The sequence below is a fragment of the Vipera berus genome (genome assembly GCF_964194415.1).
Source record: "Vipera berus genome assembly, chromosome: Z".
In the NCBI taxonomy this organism is placed as follows: Eukaryota; Metazoa; Chordata; class Lepidosauria; order Squamata; family Viperidae; genus Vipera; species Vipera berus.
Genome location: NC_138205.1, coordinates 41,999,694 through 42,020,688, shown reverse-complemented (window position 1 = coordinate 42,020,688; position 20,995 = coordinate 41,999,694). Strand labels below are relative to the sequence as shown.

Genomic DNA, 20,995 nt, shown 5'->3' with positions numbered 1-20,995 from the left:
GCTGTCGGACCCACAGGCTGGCCCTGAGTCACAACACCAGGAATAAACAACATAGTGACTGCTTTAGAAAGAAGGTTACAGTTTATTGAAGAGGAGAGCCAGACAGGAAGATGGCTCTGGAAAAAAGAGAGAATGAGCACATGTAAGGAGTGGGTTTTTATACCTTCTTGAGCCCTTGAGATTGTTTCCTGTTCCTGTTTGAGGCTTTATATTTCCTGTGTCATATATTTTGACCTGAGTCTGGGTGTGCCCTTCTGGTATTCTGATGGTGGCGGGTTAATCCTATTATGTCCCAAGGGTCATATCCTGCTTCCCTGGGGCCGTGGCTTTTGACTATTAGATTTTTGGTGTTGATTCTAGGGATCTTTCTTCCCTAGATTTGGGGCTATTAAGAAAACTGGGCATGCTTTTCTGCCTCTTTAAGATCCTTTAAGGAAATATATTTGTCTGCCCTTTTAATATTTCCTTCTCTGGGGGGCTGACTTCCCACATTATCCTACTTCACCCATTTTGAATACTGTTCAGTGGTGTTAACTACCCTTCCTATTTGACCATGAAACCAGGAAGATTATGGCAATTCATCAGCAGTACCCCTGGAAGGCTGATGTAGCATGATAAGAGCCTGAAGTCAATTGATTCTACAACGACCTGCCAACTATTTTGCTGAGAAACTAAAATACTATTTCTTCTATTTTTATTAGCCTATTGTCTGTTTTCTACTTAAGGGATCTGTGGATCTGCCAAGAAATGAATCAAATTTGACTAGAACTTACCTTATTAAAAATGGGAAGCAACAATTATCTGTCTAGTGTGCTTTAAAAGAATTTCTACTGAACCTGTTATGATGAGGCCACTTTGGACATCTCTCCATCTGAAAACAGAAAAATTGTGGTGTGCTTGGTGCTCTCTGAACTTGTTTGCTTGCAGATGTTGTGTTACCAGGTTGCAGTACACGCAGAAGCATTTTCAAGGATCTGTCCATGTAATCCCTACCAGATGAGCTTGTCTTGAAGGAGACTTTACTTTTTTCCTTTGTTAAATTATGAAGAGATGCTTAAATAAAGTCTCTGCTCAAAGATGTGATTTTTAATAGAGGAAAGGGAACAGTGACAGCCAAAGAATAAACAAAATCGGGCACAGTTTAATTTAGATTAATAGTTCTGCAAAAGGAAACCCATATGAAATAGGGATACTATATCTGGAGTACAAAAATCTATACAACAAGCCATCTAGTGATCGTTCGGAATTTTGCACGACAATCCTAATACTACATAGTTTTCTAAGCTACTGGAGAGCTTGTTCCAAAGTCTTGCAATTCTTTGATCCATTCGGCTTTCCGTCGAATCTCCGGAAGTATTGCAGTTGCTAGGCTTCAGGTTGCCAGGCAACCTGCGTCGCGTCTTTCTCGGCTTTGTCTTCTTCCAAGATGGGGGACAACGAGGGGGAAGTTTTGCGTGGGACTTTTCCCAGCCTCATGGCGGAAGGAACTATGCTTAGCCGGCGCGGGGAGCTCAGCAAAGCTCTGTCCTACTACACCTACGTGAGCATTCTCTATATGGATATTCGGAGAAGTTGCTAGATGGACGGGGAGAAATGAGTCTGCCTCCTAAGCGGGCAGGCAGATTTAACCGAAAGCTGGGAAAGGTTAATACTTGAGCGGGAATCCCATGAAGAGGAGTTCAAGAGCCTTGTTTGATCTCCTTTCCATAGCAAAGCTGCACAGAGATGGACCTCAGGTCATCCGAAGAGCTGCATGGCAGGCTGGGGACTTGCATCTGGGTCACCTGGGTAGCCAGATCAGGTCCCCAGATGTGATTAGGTCAAGTTCTGTGTGACTGGGGAATGCTGCAACAATGGGACATTGTAGCTGGAAGGAGGCAGTGAATTAGGCTATTGCATCTAAGCTCCAGTAATTATGAGGGGCAGCAAAAAGTTAGAATTTTCTGCCTGCCTTTACTGCACTCTGATTGTCCAGATATTTGCTGTTTAGATATGCTATCCGAATAGAGAAGGCAGTGTAGGAGACACTGTTCAACCCCCAGGGTCCTGCAAGTTTTCAAAGCTGGTAACAACAGCGACAAAGCAAATTTCTTGTTCATTTTTCATTTGGCTCTGTGCTCCCTACTATCTTTGAGATGAAGCTTTCTCATCAGCAAATATGCATGTTGCTGCAATATTATGTTTCCTTTATTATTAGATCTTTCTGTAAACACAAATGGAGGAAAAGGATAAAAGAAGAAAAGCTGGAGAGAAGGAATTTTTCATGGCATTCATATCAAGAATAAGATACTTAAGACAGAGAGTATAGGTACTGCAGAGAATATGATCACAACATCCAGAGTTTAGCAGTAAATAACAATGGAGTGCAGCTTATAAATCATATAATACAATATATGCATAAGAAAAATACATCTCTGTTTTCACCAGAGAAATATTGGGTATGAAATGCTCAGCTTATGGCAGTAATAATATAAGGGAGATTGAAAACAATTATTTTTATGGGTTAGGCCTTACAGCTTCAACCTGGTGACAGGAACTGCCTTGTTTCCCGTTCAAAATGCTACTTGAGACTTGGAGATACAGAAAATGCCCTAAAAGATGCAGAAGCCTCTCTGACTTCTGACAAAGAATTTACTAAGGTAAGCAGAGATAGTTGTTCCATACTCAAGAGGTTTCAAAATTTGTCAAGGGTTATCTAGTTTATTGCTAGAAGAAAGATGTCTTTTTCCCAATTCTGGGAAAAAAATACTGGGTTAGAAAATCATATTGAAAGAAATGCAAATTAGACGTGCAAAGGGATAAATTGGAAGAACATTTCTTAAAAAGAATTAAATAAAACAGTATAAAACTGGTAATGGAGAGGGAAAATATTCCTGAATTGTGCTCTAATTCCAGTTGATCATATCTGACAAATTATTGGATGTTGGGACAAATGTATGTATATTTGCTGTTCACTTGCACATACAATATATATTTCTTCCAATTGTTCTTTTTTCAGTCTCATAGTTTTCCTTTCTGTTGCAGGGATTGTATCAAAAAGCAGAAGCCTTGTATACCATGGGCGATTTTGAATTTGCTTTGGTCTTTTATCATCGAGGGCACAAACTTCGCCCTGATTTGCAGAAATTCAGACTGGGTATTCAGAAGTCCAAAGAAGCAATTGAAAATTCAGTTGGAAGTAAGCAATATGGTTTTCTTTGATATAAGGTTATTTTATTTTATCTGTCTGACTTGAATGTGATAGAAAACATATGAAAAAAAACCCCAGTCAAATATTGTGCTCTGTGACGACTGTCTATAATACATGATTTTCACTTCTGCAAAAAGTAAATGAACCAGAGAATTCATTTTGTTCTTTTCAAAACCAAATAAAGTATTAATGTAGCCTTCAAGAACAACTACCGTACTTTTGTAACTGAAAGTTTTTTTATAGCCCATCTCATTATTATTTCCCATATTTCTAAAGGAAACAAATGGGATATTTTTAAAATACTTTCTAAAAAAGATTCTGGTTCTATCTTCAGTTTGATAGATTGCCTTTCTTTCAGGAGCACAAGGGATCATACATAGTGTTCCCTCCTCCAATTTTTCCCTAAACTATCTTTTTAAGTGATTGAAAGACAGTGATTGACCCAGAGTCACCCACTGAATTTCCATGATGGAGGGTAGACTTTAAGCAGGATAGCACTGACCCTAATTCAATATTGTATTGTACACTGGTTTGTATACTACACATCCAGATAAGGCAATGGTATCTTAAGGAAAATACATTGGGGAAATAAAGATAATACGCCATTATACAAAACTGTGATTCATCCACACTTGAAATATTTTGTGATATTATAAACTATGTTTTCAAAAAAAGTATGACTATAGAGAATTGAAATGTGTGTGTGTTTTAATAAGGTTGATATTCTTTCTTGCACATATCATGGCTACTACTTGCAGTAGGTGCTTTTTAGGGCCTTCCTGACCACTTGCTACCTTCTCTGTCTGTAGGCCCATCATCCGTGAGATTGGAGAATAGAGCAGATCTCTGCTTTTTGAGTCGCCAGGCAGAGGTATAGTCTCTCCAGCTTTTCCCAAAGTGGTTATCTTGTGCCTATTCTAGGAGTAAATAGAAAAAGTGGAATGGGTTTCATGACATTGGGGCAGGTTAGATAATAAGAATGGTGGGGTTTTGCAATTCATTGACCTTTTTCAAGAAAGTAGCAATATCTTCATTCCCTGAAGACTACTTTCATCCTATCCATGTATGAATAGTTTATGAATATTAAAAAATAATTAAAATTTCTATTTGCTTTTTACTTGTTTTGCATAAGATGATATTTGATCAGTTATTTTTCCTGAGCCACTTGATCTCACCTGAAGGAAAACAACTTCCAAAGTGTTGGATACTAGTGATGATGCTGACTACAGTAATCTATTGTACTGTATCGTGTATACCTGATACGAAATATATTCCATTATTCATACAATATTTTAATGGGGCAAAAATAGAGCATGCACCATGCAGAACCCAACAATATCAGAACAGAAGGTCATGAAAATAATAATCGCACTTTAAAAGCCGTTCACTTTGCCTAGATTGTGAATGTTCCAGTCATATCCTTAAATTCCCTTCATTTAAACTGGATTTTTAAAATGCCAAATGTTTTATCTATTTCTATTTATACTTGTCAACTGTTTAAATAGCTTCATATACATTAGCTAAGCATCTAGAGAAAACCTTCTAAAATAGGGGAGTATCGTTACTGCCCTTAAATTGGTGTTTTGGAGGAAGTTGCATAGTGAAGTAATAGAATGTGTAAGACAAGGTGTTTTGTGTTTACAGTTCATACCCTGAATCACCATCTACGTGAGTTCACTGATTGACATAATTCTTGAGTTTTTAATCATATTATCCCAAACCTCTCACATTGTGGAAACCCCTTTTCCATCTCAATCTGAAATGTTCAGTTTGTTTTAATCTGTGCTCCTGGATCTATTAGTTTGAGGGACAGCATTGCTATCTCCCAGGGCTCCTTTTTTGTTTCTTTCTGAAGAAATAATGCTGCAGAGAAAGGAGAAGTAAAAAATAATTGTCCTTGTATTTTTTTTCTTTTCTTTTCTTATAACAGAGTAAAAAAGCAAAGCAAAAACTCCATATCAAGAAGGATGCAAAGTACCTAAGTAAACAACAGGCTCCTGTGAGGAATGAGAAGATGGAACGGCAGCTCCTAGGAGAGCTTTATGTTGACAAGGCTTTTCTGGAAAAACTGCTCAAGGATGAAGGTTTTAATTTAGTGCATTTGTATAGTGTGGGGCCTGGGAATCTCAGAACTACACACCTCATTAGCTTGTCTGCTCCTATGAAATTGACTTTTTCAGGAAAGTGATTTCTTGTCTAGGTTAATAATCTTTTCTGCAATGTGCACTACTAAAATTGTTCCCATGGTTAAGGAACAGACAGCTTGTGAAGGGATGATAGCAAAATGTGAAAGCTTGCTAGTGAAGTACAAGCATATTTTAACAAGTTTCAGAATCCTCTGCAATTATGCAGTTTCCTTAGTTGACAAGTCCATGGAAAGGATTGTTGAAGAGAGAGAAGTTGACTGGCTCTGTAAGATTACCTTCAGGTAGAGCTTTCTGGTGTTGGTAGGCTAAAATAGGGGGGCTCAAACACCAATCACACACTTTGATTCCTTTCTTCTAAATCTGATTTGAGGCAAGCAATAGTTATTTCATCTTAACAAGCGGACCATAGTTATATTTTCTATTTCAAAATAGAAAAGGATACAGATAAATGAAACACAAGAGCAGAAAAGAAAAATGTATGATCCCTTAGTTTCTTGCTGCATCACTCAATGTTTCCTATTATATCTGTACTGATTTTGTGTTTTCTATTTTTTTAAGGTAGTCTGTTAGGTGTGCTGATATTACCTATCAGCAATAGGATAGCTTCTTTGAAGAGGTTGGGCTCATGTATACATTAAACCATAAAGTGATTCGATTTTAGTGCTACAGAATGTTTTTGTCCAGCATTATAACCTGCAAACTGTAATGTATGATTTAGCATTATTTGTGAACCAGACAATTCTATTCAATCCTTAACATCTCCAATGAAAAACATCTGATATTGGTAGCAGACTGAGTAAAATCACTGTAAACTAATACTAGATAAATGAAAAACAAAAAGGACAAGTATAAAAAGTGGAAAGAGGGACACATAACTAGGGCACAATATCAGCTAATAGCTCGAGCATGCAAAGATGAAGTGAGGAAAGCTAAGGCTCAAAATGAACTAAGGCTTGTGACAAAAGTCAAAAGTAACAAAAAAGCTTCTTTCAACACATAAAAAGCAAGAAAAAAGTTAAGGAAATGATGGTCCATTAGCGGAGAAAGTGGCAAGAAGGTGACAAGCAACAGGGAGAAAGCAGAATAACTTGGTTTTTTTTGCATGTCTTTACACAAAGGGAGAAAACAGTCCAACCTATCAAAGAAAGTACAGTAAAAAACAGATAAGAAACATAAGTTAAGATAGGCAAGAAAATGGTAAGTGAGCACCTGTTCACCCTAGATGAGTTCAAATCACCAGGACCAAATGGATTACACCCCAAGGTTCTGAAGCAACTGGCAGATGTGATCTCAGAACCACTGAACTATCTTTCAAAGATCCTGGAGCACTGGGGAACTACTAGAGCACTGGAAAAGATCTGATGTAGTTCCCATCTTCAAAAAAGGAAAAAAATGGATCCAGGAAACTACAGACTTATCAGCCTGACCCCAATACCTGGGAAAATTCTGGAAAAGATAAACAATGAAACAGCGAACACCTAAACAAAGTCATTACCAAAAGCCAACATGGGTTTGTCAAAAACAGATCATGCCAGAGAAATCTTATTGCATTCTTTGACCAGGTGACAAAATTATTGGACCAGAGGAATGCTGTGGATATCATTTACTTGAACTTTGGTAAGACATTTGATAAAGTAGACCACAACATACTACTTGATAAGATAGAAAAATGTGGGTTAGACAGCATCACCAGCAGATGGATTCATAGTTGGCTGACCGGCTGTCCTCAGTTTGTGGTCCGCAATGGAACTGCATCTACATGGAGGGAAGTGTGCAGTGGGGTGCTCCAGGTCTCTGTTCTGGGCCCAGTGCTCTTCAACATCTTCATCAATGATTTGGATGAGGGTTAGATGGGGAACTCATCAAATTTGCAGACGACACCAAGCTGGCAGGAATAGGCAACACTCCAGATTATAGGCTTAAGATACAGAAGGATCTTGTCAGACTTGAAATTCAATGGTGAAAAATAAGGTTCTACATTTAGGCAAGAAAAAAACAAATGCACAGGTACAGTATAGGTGAGGGGTCCCCAACCCCAGGTCTGTGGACCGGCACCGGGCCACTGCATACCAGCAACCGGGCCACACAAACAAGTGAAACTTCATCCGCTGGATGCAGGCAGCACATGAAACCACCACCCCCTCTGGTCCATGGAAAAATCTTTCTCCACAGAACCAGTCCCTGGTGCCCAAAAGGTTGGGGGCCTCTGGTATAGGTGGTACCTTGCTCAATAATAGTAGCTGTGAGAGGGATCTTGGAGTCCTAGTAGAGAATCACTTAAATATGAATCAGCAGTGTGCTGCAGCTGCCAAAAAAAAGCCAAAACAGTGTTAGGCTGCATTAACAGAGGGATAGAATCAAGATCACGTGAAGTGTTAATACCACTTTATAATGGCTTGGTAAGGCCACACTTGGAATACTGCATCCAATTTTGGTCACCATTATGTAAAAAAGATGTTGAGACTATGGAAAGAGTACAGAGAAGAGCAACAAAGATGATTGGGGGACTGGAGGCTAAAACATATAGGAAACGGTTGCTGGAATTGGGTATGTCTAGTTTAATGAAGAGAAGAGTGAGGGGTGACATGATAGCAGTATTCCAATATTTCAGGGGCTGCCACAAAGAAGAGGGAGTCAAGCTATTCTCCAAAGCGCCTGAAGGCAGGACAAGAAGCAATGGATGGAAACTAATCAAAGAGAGCAGCAACCTAAAACTAAGGAGAAATTTCCTGACAGTTAGAACAATTAATCAGTGGAACAAACTGCCTCCAGAAATTGTGAACACTGGAAGTTTTTAAGAAGAGACTCACAATTTGTCTGAAATGGTATAGGGCAGGTGTGTCAAACTGCCGGCTTGTGGGCTGGATGCGTCACACTGAAACCGTGCCCACCCCATTGCTGGCAATGGGGAAAAATTCGCAATACATTGCGCGATATCACGTGACAACACAAGTTTGACATGCCTGGATAGGGTTTCCTACCTGAGCAGGGTGTTGGACTAAAAGACCTCAAAGGTGATGGTTATTATTGTTGTTAATTGGGTAAGCAATACTTGATTCATCATCTTTACTTGATGAAGTGTTCTAGTTAATTTGAAAACATCCATATTTTTATAGATTCTAACACAGCTGCTGAATATGTTGGACTTTTGTTCTCATAATCCTTAGTTAATAAAGATATTGGCTGATCAGTTGCCTCTGCTCAGGAAGATTTAAAATGACATATCCATATAAGCCCCACATATCTACAGAGGCCAGTATTATTTTAAAAGAGAGATTAGCCCCATATTATAAACTGTAAGATTTATTTAATTAAACAATCACAATTCAAACATTTTGAATTTGTATTTGCATGGATTTCTGCTTTGGTTATTTGTATTTCAATAGCATTTTTTTGCTTGAATAATTTAAAAAGTGATTGAAATATTTTTAAGGAAATTTCTTCCTCTGAAAGACTTCTTTCATCTTCATGCTTACTAGTTGTGGGGGAAAAACTGCATTTTCTTCCTACAGATCTTTTTGTCCATAGACTTACAACAGTTCATTTAGTGACCTATCAAAGTTACAAGAGCATTGAAAAAAGTGATTTATCACTGTTTTTCACATTTATAACCATTGCAGCATCCTCATGATCATGTGATCAAAATTCAGATGCTTGGCAACTGATTCATTTTTGATGGTTGCAGCATCCCAGCGGATACTGCAAACTCCATAACCCCCTTGCAACCTTCTAACAAGCAAAGCCAACGGGGAAACCAGATTCATTTAACAATCATATTTCTAACTTAACCACTGCAGTGAATCACTTAAGAACTCTGGCAAGAAAGGTTGTAAAATGGGGCAAAACTCAGTTAATAACTGTCTTACTTAGCAATAGAAATTTTGGGCCCAATTGTGGTCATTAGTCAAAGACTACCAGCATATCAACTTTTGGAAGTTTTTCTTTAAATAAGCTCTCTTTCAGAAGTGTCTGGAAAACATTTATAGAGGAAACCACATTTGAGAAGAGTACTCTTGAGTCTAGCAAATATAGTATTTTAACACCAACTGGATTGATAATATATCTATTACTTATCTACTCAAAATAACTCACCCTATTTTTGCTTCTGGCTTTCTTGCAGAGTTGATCAAAAGCGTTACCAAGCAGGGAGTAACTGTTGGAGACTTACTTCAGGAGGGTCTTTCCTACCTGGATACTCGCACAGATTTCTGGCAGCAGCAAAAGCCTATTTATGCCCGGATCAGAGATCGCAAGCTTATGTTGAAAAGATGGACCCGGGATCAAAAGCGGAAGCCCTCTGAGGTGGCAAGATACATACTAAAGAGCATGGAGGACATTGATATGCGTAGGTGGCTCAGGTGAAAATTTATTAATGGGATTGCTTGTGTGCTGCCTCAAATAAGATAGATCTGCAATATTTACAGAACAACGATTGTCCTAAATAAGAAAATGTGCTTTCAGGATCCTGCCAACTTGTTTTTTGCCAGTTGTTTGAAATAATATACTGTATGTAATATGTGTGACTTCTTAATGTATAGAATATAATATTTTGGTATGTAGGATCATATTTCTCACTAAAAAAATGTCCTCAGCACCCATTAGTAAGTTCTCTGAGTGGTACTTGTTCTTCTAAAGTATTATCTCCTGTAGCCTCAGAAAGTAGCAGATTCCAAAATCTGTTTTTGGGTATTATCTGAATGTCTTTTGATATTTTCTAGCATTGTTTTGTGAGAGAATTATTCTTTTAGATATATGTGAAATGTATCAAACTGTACAAAACTCCAGGCAAATTTAAGAATATAAGAGAAACACTGCTGCTTCATTTATACTCTAGCATTCTGTATCACTCATTACCCAATCAGGTTTGTTCATGAAGTTCTCATGCATGGAGAAATCTTGGAGGGCTTTTATTTAGAAAAATAAAAAATAAAATAGGGGAAAAAAGAAAAATAAGATAAAATAATAATACAATTTAATGCACAGGTGCAATAAATGATTCATTTTTCATTATAATTGACATATAATCTAAAACTAAAAGCAATGCATGGAAGTATCTAAGGCTTTTCTTGCTGGTATTTGAGTTAGATTGCCTGTGATTCCGGAGTTATATACTGTAGGAATCAACTTTAATGGCCATTAATTGCCCTGTCTTATGAATGTATCTTGTTTCTTTTTAACACCACCTAAATTAGCTATTAAGGGACGCGGTGGCTCAGTGGGTTAGGACACTGAGCTTGTCGATCAAATGGTCGGCAGTTTGGTGGGTCGAATCCCGAGTGCCGCGTAACAGAGTGAGCGCCTATTACTCATCCCAGTTTCTGCCAACCTAGCAGTTCGAACGCACGTAAAAAATGCAAGTAGAAAAATAGGGACCACTACGGTGGGAAGGTAACAGCGTTCCGTGCGCCTTTGGCGTCTAGTCATGCCAGCCACATGACCACGGAGACGTCCTCGGACAAGCGCTGGCTCTTCGGCTTTGAAACGGAGATGAGCACCGGCCCCTAGAGTCGGAAACGACTAGTACGCATGTGCGGGGGAACCTTTACCTTTACCTTTAAATTAGCTATTATCCTCAAACCTGCTGAGAAAAACTTGATAGTTTGTGTTAAATAAGTGTTTCATATGATTGTCCCGAAATTCTGTGCATTGTTTCAGTGCGTGCATGCTTGATTGCCGTATTTGCTCATGCAGAGGTGTTTCCCCTCCCCTTTTTCTCCTTAAGTGCTGACCAGTGGCTGCCCTGAAAGAAGTTGCCAGAAAGCTGAGCAAGTACTGAAAAAAATCCAGAGCTGGTCTGATGATGAAATCTCCAACAGGAGCGAGCTGGCTGGAAATCTTTACAGCTGCATTGGAAACGCTCACATTGAGATGGGGAATATGATGGCAGCTTTGCAGAGCCATCGGCTAGATCTGGACATTGCCAAAGAAAAGTAGGAAAGAAGCAATCACCCAGTTTTTGCCTTTCCTGGGAAAAACAAAATTACCCGAGGGATTAATATGTTTTAGTTTTTAATGATTAGAAAACAGTGTGTGGTCAACATATCAGTGTATGCACTTCTCCTGAGCTGCTTGGAAGAAAGTTTCCATTGCTAGACAAGTCTGTCCTGTCTAACTTCCCTATAATATCTCTATTATCTTGAGCTTAGAGTTATTTGCAGTGGAATGGTTAAAAAAAGATAAATGTAAGTAGAGTTTTCCACTGTACTACTTTCTCTCAATTGCTGAGGCCCTTTAATGACATTTTACGATTTAGGCACACTAATTCCAAGATTTACGATTAACCTATAGTTTCAAGATAATCATTTTACTGAATTAAATTATTTCTGCTGTGATTTCACTCTCCAATGATCACAAAAATTCAGCATTAGCCATTAAAAAAGGTTGAATTGCAATCCTTACCCTATTGCTCTCTCAAATATGTAAAAGAAAAGTTTTTTAATAGATAAGTTTTTAACAATTTAAAAAATGATCCATATCATGTAATTGTTTTCTTTAATCTTTTTAATCAGTTATTGATATAATTGATTTGTTCTTACAATACTTTAAAAAGCAGAATAATATTCCAAGCCTCCTCTGCTGTTTTGCTGGGTCCCTTTGTACTCTTTAAAGCAGAGATAGGCAACTTTGGCAGAAGCGGAAAAGATACCCATCTTTGAGGGGGGAAAAAACTTTTATTTTGATCCATGACCAGTGTAGAGTAAGAAAAATATATATAATAATATACAATACATTCTCCATATAAAATTAATAAGGAGAGTTAAATACAATGTAAAGTTACAAATATTAAATCTATAAAAACAAATTCAAATAAACCTATTCAGATAACTCTCAGGATACATCCGGTCACTTAACAGCCATTCGAAGTTACGACAGTACCCACAAAAGCTACATATGGCCCTGTTTCAAAGTGATGGTGGCTGCAGTGCACCTGCAGTCATTCACTCTTATGACCAACCACAAGGATCCCAGCCCCTTCACATCTCTGCCCCCCCATCCTGTCCTGATTGCTCTGGCCTGTTCCCCATACCTCCTGGAAGCAGCTGTCATTTTCAGCGCTTCAACCATTTCTAGCAGAAATGGCAGTTGCTTTCCGAGCTTTCTGCTCTGCTCAGCTGGCCATTGAGAGACTGCAAACCTTCCCTGGCTCTTGCTGGGCTTCTGGACATGCAACAGTGGCAGCTCCAGAACAAGCTTCCCTAAATTTTTCCCTTGCTTAAGTGTTGCCTATATGATTCCCTTTAGGACCCAGCTTTCTGCTGCGGCCATTTGTTGCACATTTGTGCTGTAGCTGCTTTTTCTTTTGAGCTGAACTTTTTTTTTCATCTCCACACAAGTTGCAGGAAGATTTTATTTTATTTTTTTTGCTTGCGTTCTTCCTTTCCTCTACTCTTCAGCCTGGCAGTCACTTGTCAAGCTAAGAACTTAATAATTTTTTCCATCAGCTTTCCAGACCTGCAGTAAATTAGCAAATGAGGTGGTTAAATGGGATTGAGATTGGAGGGCAGGGGTGGAGAGTTTAGTTTCAGCACCTTGGGACAGGAGAGAACAATCAACAAGTATGTCTGCCAGCTATTTTTGTTTGTTTGTTTGTTTGTTTATTGAAATGAGGATTTCTGGAAGAGGGAAGGGGTTAAGCAAAGGAAACATTGCTCCTCCCAATGCCCAGCTGTTAGGGCAGAGGTCCTTTTCCCACAGAGGCTTGCTTGGAAGCCTCTCTGATACTGGAATATGGCGCTAGGCTGGGCCATTTCCCCCACCCACCACGACCACCACCACCGCCCGGGATAAAGCTGGTAAAGCCTTTTATTGCTTGTCTGCCTTTAGACTGAAGCGAATGATGGGCTTCCCAGGGCCTCATCCACCCACGAGGTACTCCATGCTTGTTTAATGACCCATGCATTTGAGTAACTGGCATCAGGGAGAACGGGCTGGAAGCCATTAAATGAGTCTGTTTAACGTAATAGTTGTCACCACTTGTGATTGTAGTGGACAGCCTTCATTATGGTTGTAGGTCGAGGACTACCTGTAAACCTACCAGCTTATCAGTATAAAAAACTGAGCCTTGGTGGAGCAGTGGGCTAATGCCTCCTTAAGTAACACCAGCTGCCTGCAATTAGCGCAGGTTCGAGTCCCACCAGGCTCAAGGTTGACTCAGCCTTCCATCCTTCCGAGGTAGGTAAAATGAGGACCCAGATTGTTGGGGGCAATTAAAGCTGACTTTGTAATAATGCCGCTTGAGATGGGGCCGAAAGCCCTAATAAGCAGGCATATACATAGAATGAAGGCTATTGCTAAGCACATTGATTTGTGCTTTAAATTGTAAGCCACCCTGAGTCTTCGGAGAAGGGCAGGATATAAATGGGATTAAAATAAAATAAAATAAAAAATAAATAAATTATCCTGGTGTATTAAGTAAGGTGCAATAAAATATAGTATGTAAATTTTAATATGTAGTAATGCAATATTTAACAGGCAAAAAACATTGGGAAAAATTTTCTATATTTTTATGGACAATTGGATTTGGATATCTACAGGCAATACAGCAGTAATTAGAGACATCAAGGAGATTCTACATATCACTTCTCTCAGACGATACATATTAAAGATGAAATAAGTCTGAGTTCCCTAGACAATTTACTAACAGCAGTCTTTTTTTTTAGTCTGCAAGGGCAAAGTTACCAGAGCAAAATACTGTGTATCCTTGTTCAGGTTTGGAAGATGAGAAGGGGTATTTTCACAGGCATGTAACACATCTATTCACCTCTTCAGTTCATTATAAATAGGCAACATTGAGAAGTTTCCCCTGTTAAATTTTGGAAATGTAAATTGGGGCTGCAAAATGGAGGCAGAGGTCACACGCATACTACAAATCATAAACTGCCACTCATGTTTTCAAGTATTGTACACATTCATAGTGCACTATACAGTACATTAATGCATAGAGATAGTATCCAGGATTGGTGATAGCTGATGAGATATTTTTGTAATAGTATCAGATCATTTGCTTTTGCCTTTTTTGCAGCAACCTGACTGATGCCATCTCCAGAGCCCTTGACAACATTGGTCGGGTACATGCCCGTATGGGCAACTTTCAGGAAGCCATTGACACGTACGTGGAAGTCAAACAGTGATAAGGCCTTTGTCCTATTTTAACTTTACTTGATTATAAATGATCAAGGACAGCAATGTCAGTTAAAGAAAAGTAATGATATATTAACAGCTATTTATGCCAGGGATATACAATGGGAATCCAGGTTAGTGGGAACCTGTAGCCTCCAAATGCCAACCCATCAGTCCTAGCCAAGACACTGTTAGGTCATTGGGAGGAACAGAGACCCCTCACTTATAATCTAGTGAATGTCCCAAAGAATGAGAAGATGCATAAAATTTAATGTTAAAGGCTGAAACTACTAAATTAAGAAAATTTTATTATTATGGAAACTTGAAATTGTTTTTTTGTCCTGAAAACCGGTTTATCATATATGGATGATAGTAACTAGCACTAGATTTAGGCTAAGGATTCTTGTATAATCCCCATCTCTGACAAAAGCAAAAATTTGCCTCCTGAAGTCTTAGCTGCCAACTCTCAATGGTGACAAATATCTATCAGCTCTCCTTTAGACCTATAAGGTCCCACCATTTTAATTGTAATCTCTAATCTCTGAATCTCATCTCTGACCCACCCTTAACAGAGTTGTAATCATTTGTGACAATTATATAAAAATAGAAATCAGGAATCTGACTATACTGTCACTAATGGGCTTGGCAGAAGCTTTATGGGAGTCTAGAATAATGTTTTTAAAGGCTAAATTTATTTTCTGTAAATAAATCTTTACGTTTCTTTTTTGCAAAGCTGGGAGGAAAAGATTCCTCTTATGAAGAGTAACTTGGAGAAAACTTGGTTATTCCACGAAATTGGCAGATGTTACCTAGAACTCAACAAAGCAGCTGAAGCTCGAGACTATGGTGAAAAGTCCTTGCAGTGCGCAGAGGAAGAGGGAGACATTGAGTGGCAGCTCAATGGTGGTGTATTGGTGGCACAGGCACAGGGTAAGTTGCTTTGCATAAGCTTTACACCCAAATGATTATCTTTACTGGCTGGACTGGGTCTGTTTTACATAACAGAGTTCCTTCTTCTGTAATAATAATAATAATAATAATAATAATAATAATAATAATAATAATAATAATAATAATAATAATAATAATAAGAAGAAGAAGAAGAAGAAGAAGAAGAAGAAGAAGAAGAAGAAGTAGTAGTAGTAGTAGTAGTAGTTGGAAGGGACCTTGGAGGTCATCTAGTCCAACCCCCTGCTCAGGCAGGAAACCCTATACCATTTCAGGCAAATGGCTGTCCAGTCTCTTCTTAAAATCTTCCAGTGTAATTGTTCTAACTGTCAGGAAGTTTCCCCTTAGTTCTAGGTTGCTTCTCTCCTTGACTAGTTTCTTGTCCTGCTTTCAGGTGCTTTGGAGAATAGCTTAACTCCCTCTTCTTTGTGGCAGCCCCTGAGATATTGGAACACTGCTATCATGTCACCCCTCACCCTTCTCTTCGTTAAACTACACGTACCCAATTCCAGCAACCGTTCACTATATGTTTTAGCCTCCAGTCCCCCAATCATCTTTGTTGCCCTTCTCTGTACCCTTTCTAGAGTCTCAACATCTTTTTTACATCATGGTGCCCAAAACTGGATGCAGTATTCCAGATGTGGCCCATTTAATGAAAACCCATTTATCATTATTTGCTGTATAAGAGAATCTCCACCGATATGTTTAGTATGTTGTGGTAGAGAAAATTGCCACCTACTATTCAACTTAGCAACTTCAGTTAGCCAAGATATTGACAATCTTGTACATGCTCACTGTTAAAATGCAAATGAGTCCAACTCAGATTGCTGTTTAAAACTACAGGATTGCTTCTATATCTTGAAAGCATAGTGATCTCTTAACTTTAAAAGGATGAAGGGAGACAACTAAACATCCAGTTAACTGCTTTTAATTCCTTCATTCAAAAGGACTTGATCTAATGAACACTGTTGTTATACAAAAAGTTAAAAATGTTATTGATATTAAAAATCAAAACCAAATACTGTTCTACTCACGTCCTGGGCAGTTTTTACATTAGGTAGGTAGTATCCTGTTTCCTGTACAGTACTCAGTTTGGAAATGTGTCACATGAACACTACATGTGTCAGTTTCTCTTTATGTATTCACAGTTAAACTGGAGGATTTTCAGTCTGCAGTCACATACTTTGAAAAGGCTCTAGAGAAGGCAAAACGTATTCATAATGATGCAGCTCAGCAGGCAATCATCATTGTAAGTAACACAAAAATGGAGGGTGGAAAAAAATTGCATGAAGGATTAGGACCAATGATTTCTTTTCATGGTAAGTTGATAAGATAAATAGGGGCTTCCCAAAATGCAGCTTATGGCTGTCCTGAGTTTGAGAAAGTAAAGTAGTACATGACATGTGATGCCTCTTTACAGGAAGATAGTAAATCTAGAAGACCACAGGAGGCATAGGCAAAAGCAAAAGCATCCTTTCATTGTGCTACAATTACCTTTGATTCTGAAAATTGAAGAAAATGCAGTACTAGCTTTAATAGAGAATTAGTTATGCAGGTAATCCTCGACTTACAACAGTTCGTTTAGTGACTATTCAAAGTTAGAATGGCACCTGAAAAAAATGACTTCATGGCTATTTTTCACATTTATCATAGTTCCAGCATCTCCATGGTCATGTGATTTACATTCGAATGCTTGACAACTGGTTCATATTTATGATGGTGTCAGTGTCCAAGGGTATGTGATCACCTTTTGTGACCTAAAAAGCAAAATCAATGGGGAAGCCAGATTTACTTAACAGCCGAGTTACTAACTTACCAACTGCAGTGGTTCACTTAACAAATGTGAAAAGAAAAGTAATAAAATGTGGCAAAACTCACTTAACAAATTTCTCACTTAGCAACATAAATTTTGGGGTCAGTTGTGGTCATAGGGTGAGGACTACCTGTATTCGGGGAAAAGTCATATTTTACACATGAAACTAAACAAGATATTGGGATATACAGATGGATAAGAAGTGCCTTCATAGTTGCTTGTAGTTTTCCTGAAATTGTTGGCTGGCTATTGTTGAAGAACTCAACAGACCTCTTCACTTGTTCTAAAAAGTCAATAAAGCTGGGACCTGTGTTTGTCAAGAGCCACTACATTTTCTTTCAATTTCTAATCACATGCTGCACAATTTACCAGATCTAACAACTTAATTGTTTTCCCAGTTTTCCACTCAACAGAGTCTTGTGGCACCTTTCTGATGACTGGAAGATGCCAGATAACTGTGTTTGACTTACATATGTGAGTTTCCTTGTGCCACTCTCTTTAAAGAAACAAAACAGGGTTCCATCCCCCAATTCCTATGCTTTTCCTGGTTAATCATATCTTACAAGTACACATATTGATAACACTGTTTCAGTGTGTAAATTGACACTAAAGAAACTTAAGTATGCAAGGAGAATATCTCTTAAAATCTTTCTGAAGTTTCTTTTGGGCATTCAGACTATATTTTTTCCCAGGCTCTGGATGAAGCCAACAAAGGGTTCATCAAAGAGTTGAAAGAAGAACAGAGACTTGAGAGAATGCGTGAACTGAAAGGTTGGTATATGAACCAAGTTGATTACAGAATATTCCAGGCAAACATGTTTTGCCAGGGTTCCATTCCTTCCTTCCTGGTTTTAATCAGTTGTGGTAGGGGAACGGAGGTCAGCTTGATGGTCCTTCAGTTATGAGGGTATGATAAGGATATTCTCCCCCACCCCTTGCTTTTTAATATCTGTAAGAAATCACTAAAAGAAGTCATCCAACAATTTTGGATGTGGTGGCATTAGTGTGCTAAGAATAATTGGTATCTGAAGGCTATGAGAGTCCAAATGGAAGGCAACAGCTTAAATTTAATCCAAGCAAAATGGAGTTGCTATTTGTACATTGGGATTCTCCTTAGGTGCCAAGCGGTATCCCTGTTGAACAGGCACTACCTGTCCAGTTGTAGGTTTGTGACTGGAGGGTGGGTGGAGGGTGTTCTTCCAGACTCATGGCTTCTGCTTGAACAGCACGTAGAGGCTTCTAGTTGGGAAAACTTTTAACCAACTTTGGCCTATACACCAACTGTTTTCTTACCTGGTACAGGCAGAACTAGTGATAGTAACATTTTCACAGACTACTGCAATGTGTTTTGTATGGAGCTCTGTTTAAATAATTGTCCAGAAATCACAATTAGTCCAATCTAAGGCATCTTGTATCTTAATTGGCTCCCAATCTGGGAGCAAGTTGTACCTATATTGTCAGCTCTGCACTGGTTACAGTCAAATAGAAGTGTATGTGTTAAATCTGCAAAGTATGACTTGACAACTGAGTGCCTATGGGACTTTCTCCCTTACAGGGTTTTGTATAGCCTCTTACATAATGTAAGAAGGGCCCCCTTGTTGACCCACAGCTTTGGAACTTGGGGGAACCAAAGTTAGAAGATGCTGCTTCTCCATAGCAATTATGGGATAGTTTCTCCCTGCCCCCTCTGAGGTTTTATTAAAAATGGAGGGCTTTTGAGGAGTCTTCAGTAATATCACTTTCATCTTCTGTTATTATTTTATCTTCTACTTTGCTTTTGGTTTTGTTTGGATCATTAGATCTTGGCCACATTTCCATAGTGTAGCCTTTCTGAGATCACCAAGAATCAGCTCAGAGTTATATAATAGGATCACCTTATTCAACATAAGAAATATGATTTCAAAACTGAATAAAAAGTACTACATTCCAAATTTTAAATCTATAAACTATTAAAACAAGATCGCATAAGTACTGTTTGTAGCACTCTGTGATCTCCAAGGAAAATAAAAAGCAACGACAATGTGATAGCCATCAATTTAGCAATAACAAGAAGGCTATTTTTGAGCTCTATTTTGTAACAGACATAGAAAAAAGAGGGAACAGTCAATGGTATTTCAGATGTTCAGGGATCCGAAACAAATTAATTAAAAGAGGTAATACACTATTAATCCTATTGTGCTGAACAGAAAATAAAGAATAAAATGTGCAAATAGACAATTTTAATTAAAAGTACAAAATCTCTGATAAGTCTCTATTACCTGCATTTGTAAATAAACACTACAAATGTATTTAATACATAATAATAATGTCTCAAAAATCTATGGGCAACATTAAATGTTGGAATGCAATGATTTTGGGTTTTGGATTAAAAGTAAATGAATAAGCGTTGCAGCTGCATAGAAACGCTTGTCCTGTAGGTGGCAGTATTTCTCTTATTTTTGGTTAGTAGGTAGCACTGCATTTTTCTATTTTTGATTGACCACATTTTTATGTTTGATTTTAAGCTTATACTTCAGTGTTGGTATACATGAATTCAGCATAGTAGTCTTCATTTCTTTTCTAGAATGAATATCTGAGGATTGTTGAGTGGGCCTCCTGTCTTTTTCTATTCCTGATAAGTCAGGAATCTCCATACCTTTATGTCCACTATCAAAAAGCAATTGCATATTGTAGGTGAAGGCACAAAAGAATAATATAGCTGCTCTCTGAACAGGAAATCAAAAGCCATCCATTTATGTTTCTTTCATTTTTTTGTCCTCATTTTTTTGTGTTTTTTCCTTAGTAATCCTGCCTCTCCCATAGCTGTAAAACGGAAATATGGCTGAGAAGTCATAAACCTGAGAGTACACATGGATATAAACATTGAAATTTTATTATTTCCCAGAATTAGAAGATGAAGAGGAGGAGGAAGAAGAGTCGGAGGAGGAAGAACTCAAGAGAGATGCAGACGATACAGAAAAAAAGAAGGAAGCTGAGAAACCTGAATCTGAAGAAGTGAAAGAGGTATCACCCCAAGAAGGAGAAGAGGCGCTTGCGTCGGAGAATGGGGAGATGCAACAGATGGAGGGAGAACCAGATCAAGGAGAAACTGAGAAGAAAGGAGACGAACGGGAAGAACTTGGGCAAGAATCTGAGAAAGAACCTGACTCAGAAAAACTGAGTGAGGAAACTGAGGGATAATTGGTTTTGGTTTGTTGAAAATTGCTTTTGGTTTGTAATTTAGGAACTGTCTTGTTGTGGTAAACCATTTTGCCTCACAATATTTTCTCCTTACATTATTGCTTGTGACGTTCAGGCTACTAAATAAAATGCAAATGAAATAATTATTAAGTATATAATTTTATAAAGAGGTTGCAAGAAAATAGAAAATATATGTTCATGTAGGACTCTTTAATAAAGTTTAGTTAATTGAAATAAAGAGCAATAATTCTGAGCATATTTCATTTTATATTTTTATATTGTCTTCCACTGAATAGCTCAACCAATTAAAGTTAATCTTAGCTGCAAGATAGCTAACTGGTTGAAGGATTTCAGTTCACAATATAAATCTGAATTTAGGCAAAAGACAGCAAGCATTTGCAGAATGAAATCTTTCAGTAGTAATAATTTTGGATATTAGGTTGCACAAGAGGTCCTGTTGTACAAGCAATTTAGATGTGAGTTCTACCCAGATTTTGGAATCTTCCTTTTGCAAAAGCTGAACCATATATTTAATACTTTTCTATGTGGAAGAGAAGTTACTAAGAAATACATTTGTGAATGCATGCAAGTAAGAAA

At 38.1% G+C, this 20,995-nt stretch overlaps 1 protein-coding gene across 1 annotated transcript; it reads left to right on the top strand.

Annotated features, from left to right (window-relative positions):
- Positions 1-1,426: 1,426 nt before the first annotated feature.
- On the top strand, positions 1,427-20,631 carry ODAD4 (outer dynein arm docking complex subunit 4; the record flags this gene model as incomplete). Its single annotated transcript, XM_081345661.1, has 12 exons — positions 1,427-1,540; positions 2,508-2,639; positions 3,025-3,178; positions 4,000-4,061; positions 5,121-5,274; positions 9,458-9,682; positions 11,060-11,267; positions 14,360-14,446; positions 15,191-15,387; positions 16,554-16,654; positions 17,911-17,989; positions 20,103-20,631. 12 exons carry the CDS (start codon positions 1,427-1,429, stop codon positions 20,396-20,398), a joined length of 1,809 nt encoding a protein of 602 aa, XP_081201787.1. The 3' UTR covers positions 20,399-20,631.
- Between the last annotated feature and the right edge of the window lie 364 nt (positions 20,632-20,995).